The 8,618-nt window shown below is 51.6% G+C and overlaps 1 protein-coding gene and 2 non-coding genes across 3 annotated transcripts; 1 reads left to right on the top strand and 2 right to left on the bottom strand.

Annotated features, from left to right (window-relative positions):
- Positions 1-40: 40 nt before the first annotated feature.
- LOC106487763 (olfactory receptor 10C1-like) lies at positions 41-1,000 on the bottom strand. Its single transcript, XM_013946562.2, has one exon. The coding sequence runs from the start codon at positions 998-1,000 to the stop codon at positions 41-43; it is 960 nt and encodes a 319-aa protein (XP_013802016.2).
- Positions 1,001-4,255: 3,255 nt separating this feature from the next.
- On the top strand, positions 4,256-4,337 carry TRNAS-AGA (transfer RNA serine (anticodon AGA)). The gene has a single exon. It is a non-coding gene; the product is annotated as a tRNA-Ser (tRNA).
- A 608-nt stretch (positions 4,338-4,945) lies between these two features.
- TRNAC-GCA (transfer RNA cysteine (anticodon GCA)) lies at positions 4,946-5,017 on the bottom strand. Its single transcript has one exon. It is a non-coding gene; the product is annotated as a tRNA-Cys (tRNA).
- Between the last annotated feature and the right edge of the window lie 3,601 nt (positions 5,018-8,618).

Here is an 8,618-nt window from a genome sequence, read left to right as displayed (position 1 = left end):
GAGATGTTTGTGGATGGTTGTTCAGCTGAAAGGAACTGACCTAAGAGTTGGGGTGGAATAGCTTCGTTCTCATTTTAGAGAGTGCCCCTTTTACCTCCCTATTCCTAAGGCTGTAGATAATAGGGTTCAATATGGGGGTCACTACAGAATAGAACAGAGAGAGCACCTTGTCCACATCCAGATAATAGCTGGATTTGGGACGTATATAGATGAACACAGCTGTCCCATAGAATATTGTCACTACAGTGAGATGTGAGGAGCAAGTGGAGAATGCTTTGTACCTTCCTTTGGCAGACCTGATTTTGAGGATGGAGGAAATGATGAGGCCATAAGACACCAAGATGAGCAGGAAAGGCATCAGGATGACAAAGGCAGCAGCGAGAATTATCTGGAGCTCGTTCCAGTAAGTGTTCCCACACACCAGCATCAGCACTGGCTGGATCTCACAGAAGAAATGGTTGATCACATTGGAGCCACAAAAGGGCAAAGAGAAGATAAAGGTAGTGTGCCCAAGGGCCACAAGGTTGCCACATATCCATGAGGACGCAGCCAGTTGCATGCATACCTTCTTATTCATGATATCCATGTAATGCAGAGGGTTGCATATAGCTCTGTAGCGGTCATATGCCATAGCAGCTAAGAGGCAGCACTCAGTTGCCCCAAACAACAGAAAGAAATACATCTGTGCAGCACAACCTGCAAAAGAGATGGATGTATCACTGGAGAGAAGGTTGACCATCACCCTGGGCAGGGTGACAGAGGTGTAACAGATCTCCAGAAATGACAGGTTTCTGAGAAAGAAGTACATGGGGGTGTGGAGGGCAGGGTCCATGTTAGTGACAAGGAGAATAATCAGGTTTCCCAACACTGTGATGATGTAAATACATAGAAACAGGATGAAGAAAAAGACTTTCATATCTGGGCGATGAGAAAAACCCAGGATAACAAACACGATCACAGAAGTTTTATTTCCAGCCATTCCTTCTTCAGAGGATTTCATCCTGGAACAATAAAGACACAGTACCAATGAAACAGTATGGTGCATTTCTTAAGCCAAATAGCTGTCTGTGGGTAAGTCACCTACACACACTTCTGGCAGCCAATTCTGGTGCCTAGAGCAAGGCATCTGCTGCATTTTAGATGACTGACAGTACGCACCCTGGCCTCTAGCTGCCATGCAAAGAGGACAAGTGATTCCTGTAGGTCTTGTGTCATATGTGTGAGCCTTGCATGGATATGCTGGATAGTCTGTGGTATCTAAATTAGTACTATGCAGCTGTGCTTAGGCATCTCAGTCATTCTTGAGATGTCTGTTTCAGGTGCTGACATCTGAGATGTCTTGATAAACAATGGAGCTAAAACCCACCCAATCTGTCCAGCAGCCCATATGTTTGTTTGTGTATCCTCCTATCTATTTGATATTAACTCGCACACAGAAGGGCTTCTCCTTAAGGGACTTCACTGCTCTGATGCATATCACAAGTTCTCAGACATGGCTGAAATTGATTATATTGAACTGAGATTAAAGAGACTCTAATAATGCTTTCTGAAGGAAACTTTGACATTAGCTTTGGTTCATAGTCAGTGATGCTGAATTGTAAATTACTGTGCTAAGCTGTAAATTTAAAGATGGTGATATTTGAGTTCAAGAAAAAAAAGAAACTGATCAGACTAAGCTGAACTCAAATTTTTAGGGGTAATTCAGTCAAAATGGGGAAAAATATAGTCAAGATATAGTCAAGATGTATATAGGATATAAAAAATATAGTCAAAAATATAAAGCCAAGAAATTTCTTACCTACCTCTGCAGTCTGCTCGTCTCTGTGCTCTGTCTACAGATTCGGGGGGGGGGGATGAAATATTTGATATTTCTTTAGCAGCCCAAGAGACCTGGTCCTTGTTGCATTGCAGGTGCTCTCTAATTTGAAATCATAGAAGAGGCCAACACAGAGACCTCTCCCGAGAGACGGGTGATCAAGCAGCAAAGGGAGTTAAACTGAGATTTGTATCCAATTTCATCACATAAATTGGCTTTCCATCCTTTGGCTGTTGAAAGTACTGAATTCCAGCTACTCACAGAATCACAGAGTGTTTGAGGTTGGAAGGGTCCTTTAGAGATCATCTGGTCTAACCCCTCTGCTCAAGCAGGGTCACCTTGAGCATGTTGCCCAGGACCCTGTCCAGACAGCCTTTGAATATCTCCAAAGGTGGAGATTCCACCACCTCTCTGGGCAACCTCTTCCAGTGCTCAGTCACCCTCGCAGTAAAGAAGTTTCTCCTTATGTTCTGAGGGAACTGCCAGTGTTTCAGTTTGTGCCTGTTGACTCTTGTCCTGTCACTGGGCACCACTGAAAAGAGTCTGGCTTCGTCTTCTTCACAGCATCCCTTCAGATATTTATACATATTGATAAGATCCCCCCTCAGTCTTCCCTTCTCCAGGCTGAACGATCCCAGCCCTCTCAGCCTTTCCTCATAAGAGAGATGCTCCAGGAGATGCCCTTAATCATCTTAGTAGCCCTTCACTGGACTCGCTGCAGGAGCTCCCTATCTCTCTTGTATTGGGAAGCCCAGAACTGTACACATTTGGCCTCACCAAGGCTGAGGTGAGGGGAAGGATCACCCCCCTCAACTTATTAACAGTATAAAACTTTCTATTTAAAACTTTGTAGTTCACTCTACAGATTTTAGTGTTTATATATATAAGTTACTGTATAAAAATGAAAACACAAAATGTCAGCTTGTACATTTTCATTAATTTCAGCTTCATTTTTTGAAGGTAGAATATTATTTTCTGAGAATCAAACTCTTTTCACATTTGTTTTATTCACTGATTTTCGTAAGGATATGAGTACAGACACTAATGCACACAGACACATTTGCGTGCACATAAATGTGTATGAATTGTATTTCAGTGAAAGAAAAGGATAATTCTAAAAAAAATTTAATAATTTGGAGATACTCACACTACTTGAAAGTAAGGCACTGATTTGAACCACTTAAAAAACCATTGCCTATATTCAAACTAGCTCTTTAGGCTCTTTCTAAACTGAATGGCAAGCAATAGACATTTGAAGATGTGATTCTTCACATCCTAAAGACTTGTTTAAAACAGGCTAGTGAAACACACTCTAGAGGTGCCAGTTCACATTCTCTTACTGTAGGAATTAATTCTGAGGTCCAAACTTAGCTTTGTGATCCAAACTTAGGCATAGGTAACAAGGTGGGAAGCAACCATGCTCATGAGATTCTTCCATCTTTGCAAAGCTCTGGCCTTGACCACTGAGCCCTGAAGGAAGCACTAGCTTGTGATAGACTTGCCTAGCCACCTGCTCATTTAGACCAAGGGGGAAAGGAGAGCTGAAGTGCAGAGCTCCTAACTTGCCTGAGCAGTGTCATGCACACTGTGATCTAATAGTCTGGGGGAAATGTAGAAGTCTTTCCAGGGTGGAATTCCTCTCTGCTCCCTCACAAACTGAGTTTAAGGTCCTGAGCAAGTGTTCTGTGGCAGGAAGGTGTTCCTGCCCTTTTAAAAGATTTTCCGTGGCGTCTCAGCTGGGACTGCATGGACTCTTTGCTGGTCCGTATCTCCTGGAGGAGCAGATTTAGCTCTTTATTTGGAGTAAGCACCCTTTGGGAGACCCAGTGCCTCTCTACTGTCCTTGGATGAAGTTTGGAGGAACACATATGCCCTTGAAAACTTACCCCTGGACAGTGGAGAGCTTCAACTCACTGTCTTCAGAAGTTCTGTAGATGCCTGGCTCCACCTTAGCTGGGCACTGTTACTTTCACTGTAGTCACAGGAAAGAAATAGGAACTTTTACAGTAGAACTCACTTCACCCTAAGGCCACATCATAATCAGGTGAGTGGAATCACAGACCTGTGTAGTAGGATTTCCATGACTGGTTTCAGACAAGTATCTTAGGAGGGAAAGAATCCCCCCCCAAACACACTGCTCCTTTCCTTTTCTCCCCTCGCGCCATGGAGACGCCAGAGGGAGAGTGAAGCCATCCTCCAGCATTGGCATATGCCAGAGGCCAGCCTGAGGACCAGGCACCAGGAGCTGCAGCCATAGCCCTGGCAGTATGCCCCTCAAGGCCTCTCAGACCCTGGCTGCAGGTGCCTCTGGTGCCCAGCTGCGCCGTGTCCAAAGAGCGGAAAGGACATCCGCCAGCGCAGCCTGGCCCTGAAACTCCCAGGGAGCCAGACGTCGCAGCACGGGGCACGTGCTCACTGCTGCAGAGGCCTTTGTGGCAGGTAGTTGTGGCCGAGTGGTGAAGGCGATGGACTAGAAATCCATTGGGGTTTCCCCGCGCAGGTTCGAATCCTGCCAACTACGGGGCACCATCCCCTTTTGGGCTGCCTGGAAAGACCAGGCTCCAGCCCAGCCCTGCACGTACGCACAGCTGCATGCTGCACGCTGCACAGCTGCACAGCTGCACGTCAAGTCCCGTCACACAGCAAAACACCCACCCTCCCTCTAGGGCTCTGCTGGCTTCCCCCCCGCAACTTCCCACAGTCCTTTCAGGCACGGCACTTCTTTGCCAGGTGCTTAAGGATGAGAAGACGAAGGGCGGATTTAGCCGGTCTGCTCCTCTTTATGGGAAGAGGTGGAAGCAGGACACAGTGTCACAGACCCTGACCTGTGTGCTAGACAAGGGCGGGGAGGTTTCCCGGTGGGTTTCTCTCAGCTGGTGCCCTCCAGCTCCCAGCAGAGCAGTGGTAGCACAGCCCCTGGGAAGGAGGAAGGGCTGCTCTTGGCCTCGCTGGGAGGTGCGCATCTTAAGGAAAGGGGAACCCCCAAGGGTGTCATGAGGAGAGAAGAGAGCCCGGAGACAGAGAAGCTGCGACAGGCCCATGCTGGGCTGGCCCCTGCAGCCCTCCCACTGAGGGATGGGGAAGCAGTCCAAGGCAAAGGAGAAGCTCCAAGAAGAAAAGCAGCAGTGGAGGGGGCACCTGGAGTTGAACCAGGGACCTCTTGATCTGCAGTCAAATGCTCTCCCACTGAGCTACACCCCCACAGCATGCATGCTGCCACTGGACTCCCCATGGTCACAGCTGCATGCCCAGCCTTCTCCCTCTTGCTTTTGCTTTTTGCCTCCTCTTCCTGGCTGCTCCCCACCCTGGTGTGTGCATGGGACATGAAGCCAGCAGCCACAGACACAAACAGCCAGCCCGCACACTGGCCCTCTTTTTCCTGCCCTCAGCAACAGGCTCTACCACCTACCTCAGCCTGCACGGAAGCCACGGCTTCCCTGCCGGGAGCCACTGGCGAGCGCAGCCCAGGCAGGGGCAGGGCCCTTCGCAGCCAGGCCCCGTCCCACAATCCCCAAACAGGCTCCACGGTTCCTGGCTTTGCTGCAGTTTTGCCATATTCCTGCCCGGCACGGGGGCCCCTGTGGCTGATGCGGGCTGGGCCCTGATCTTCCAGCCATCGCTGGCTCGAGGCCTCTGACCCTCCTGCGTTTCTGCCCTGCGAGCCCATGTCCCCCTGCCCCTCAGTGCAGAGGGAAGGCACCCTGTGGTGGGACTTTGGTACAGACAACCCACTCATGATGAGAAGCGGACAGCTTGTTCTCTAGCAGCCCAAGGTGGTTTCCAGCTCACAGACTCCCTTTCCTCATGGGGGCTTCCAGGTCCCCAGCCTCTGCCACGAGGGCGACACGTTGGGACTCAGGTAAACCTGGGGGCTTGCCGAGGCAGCCAGGGATAACTTCTTAGCACACCCCCTGCACGGGCCAAAGAGAGCTGAGGCTGCACCTGGTCCTCATGAACAAGGAAGGCTTGCCCAGCGACAGTGGCAGTTTTGGCTGGCGTGACCATGCAATTGTGAAATTCAAGAGCCTGAGGGGAGAGAGGAAGGCAAGTAAGAGAGTATGGAGCTTGGGCTTCAGGCGAGCAGACGTCAGTGCGTTCAGGGAGCTGGTAGGCGGGATCTCATGGGAAGCAGCTCTGACAGGCCAAGGAGCCGGAGAGAGCTGGCAGGTCTTTAAGGACCACCTCCCCCAAGCAGGAGCACAGTCCATCCCGCTACTCAGGGAAACGAGCAGACATTCCACGTGTCGGGCTTGACTTAACAGGGAACTCCGGAGGGAGCTCCACAGCGGACAGGAAGGGCACGGGAGGTGAAAACAGCGACAGGCGAGAAAGCACAGGTAGAGCCTCATTGCCCAGGCGTACCACAATGGTGGTAGGAAAGGCAAAGCTTGACCTGTGTTGGGACTGGCATTGCGTTTGTGGAGCCCGGAGGGGTGAAGGCATGGTGGGGAGGAGGGGATCAAACTGCTGTCTCCCACCAGCTACAGCGGGTTATGGAAAAGGCAGAGCCAAGCTCTCCTCAGAGCTGCACAGGAAAACAGCAAGGGGCACAGTTGCAAGGTGCAACAAGGGAGATGCCAGCTGTCTCTTGGGAAAAACAAGTCGCGGGGAGCTCGGCGCAGCCCTGGAAGAGGCTGAGCACAGGAGAGTGGCATCTCCCTTCATTGCGGTGTTCAGAAGCTGGCCGGACAAGGCCCTGAGCCTGCCGATGTCGCTGAGAAGTTTGGCCTGGTTGGAACGGGACATTGGCCCAGAGAATCTCCAGAGATCCCTTCCAACCTGAAATAGTTTGGGCTGCGCTGAGTCACACGGGCCCTGGACGAGCAGCTGAAAGGCAATGGCTTTAAAGGCAGGAGCATGAGATTGCATAGTGGCACCAGCTGTTTCAGGAAATGTCCCTCCGGAAAGCGGCAGCTGTGGAGGAGCGAGGCCAAAAGCTCTGGTATCGCTGGCACGCCTGAGGCCAGGACACCATCTCCACTGAAGTCAACGGCAGGCCGACTCACATTTCCTTGGAGTTCGAGGGTTTTCCCCACGCTTCCACATTACGAGGGCTCCCAGGTGCTCCGCGAGGCTGATCCAAAGCCCCTTTGTAATTAAAATGCCTTGAATGGGCCACTCCATCCATGGCCCAGGAAGACCATCTGTGAGCTTTTGGCTCGCTGCTCCGAGCCACTCCTAAAAAGCGGGCCATCCAGGCTTTTGGCCCCCGAGATGAACTTGCCGAGGAGAACAGGTCGATTTGGGTGGGGGTCCCTTTCAGGGAAGGGCGCAGGAATCTCTTTGGTCGCCCTCCCACGCCTCGGTTCTGCACTTCCCAGGCAGAGGCCAGACCCCCGGTCTGACGAAGCATGAAGCCCCCGTCACGTCCTCTAAGGACGTGCCCATGGAGACACTCAGGAGTGACCGCCTGCCCTTTCTCCCTTGGAGGGACCTGCCTTGCTCTCTGCCCTGCTCTTCCTCGTCCTGAACCCGCAGTCATCGCCGGGGCCCTAGGGCAGCAGAAACAGGCTCTGGTGTGGCCTGACTAGCGCCAGCAGTGTCTTCAGCTGCAAATATTGGGAATGTTCCCCAACTTTCCTTGGGGAATGAGCTAAGCCACTGTCCGCTCCCCCTCTTCCTATGGGCTGGATTGCTGTCATGGTGGCTACTCAGCTTTGATACGCGGGCTGCCTCAGCTTGGCACGTGAATGGAAATGTTTAAGGACTTTACCTCTTTCCCTTTTGAAGGGTGTGGTTGTGGGCAGTTGGGAAGACGAGGGTTCTTTCAAGCAGAAGGGGGAGCTCTGTGCTCAGTTGCAGGCGTGCCTGTGCAGAAGAATCTGCGCCTCCAGCGGATCGTCTCTAACCAAATGGCCAAGTGCATCCTCTGCCATCTTGAGCGCAGCAATGTTTGTTTTGGCAATCTGGTGCGACCAGTCTGTCCACTGGTGCTTGAAACCCACCAAAATGGGTCGTATTCCAAAAGCGGGTCGGCATTCCTGTGCTGTGTTGCTCAGAGGGCGCGGCGGGGGGCATGGGAGCTTGTACACGCACAGTGTGCTTTTAAGAGGTGATTCTTTTTCTGCTGTGATAATTTAATCAGTTTTCACCCCTGCTGCTTCACCCGGAACTGCACCAGGACCGGGGGCAATAAGCGGTGGGTTAAGCAAATCTTTGCTACCAGTCCCTCAAATCCAGCCTTAAGGTGAGACGCAGTGCTTGCTGTGTGTGCATTTTAAGAAAACCAGCCGCAGGCCCCTTGTGGACATGCAGCCAGAAACGGATGTGGAGGGCAGCAAAACCTGCCACGGAGAAAGATGAGGAAAGAAAAGAAAGGCTGATCTTGTGGGTCTTCAAAGAGTTGGAGCCCAGAGCGCACTGAGTTCCCAGCTCCACCTCACGGAGCCAGGCCTCGCCGTGCTGCCTCTGGCTCTGCTTTACTCTGAGCTCCTCAAGGAAGAGCTCGTGCTGGTCCGCTTTGCTGAGTCTCCTGCTGACGGGAGGACGGTCTTGGGTTAGGAATTGCTGTTGTGGGGATGTGATTGCCACAAGGTAGAGGGGGAACGGGAAAAGGCAAGCACTTTGCATGGTGCTTGTCCTGGGGAAATGGGCAATTCTCTGTGTCTCGACTGAACCCTGGAAACCCTGTGTCCTCGTCTCTGTGCTGTTTCACTGCCTTTTTTCCTTCCTTCTCTTTCAAGACGTTGTGCAGCACAGCTGGAGACTTGTGGTGCTGTTTCTTCCCCACCCCCACCCCCAGCCTCCGTTAGCCACCCGCTCTGCACGGAAAAGCATTCCCTTCTGTCCTGAGCTTACCTCT

This window comes from Apteryx mantelli, unplaced genomic scaffold (genome assembly GCF_036417845.1).
Source record: "Apteryx mantelli isolate bAptMan1 unplaced genomic scaffold, bAptMan1.hap1 HAP1_SCAFFOLD_105, whole genome shotgun sequence".
NCBI lineage: Eukaryota > Metazoa > Chordata > Aves > Apterygiformes > Apterygidae > Apteryx > Apteryx mantelli.
This window is presented reverse-complemented; position numbering and strand designations above follow the sequence as displayed.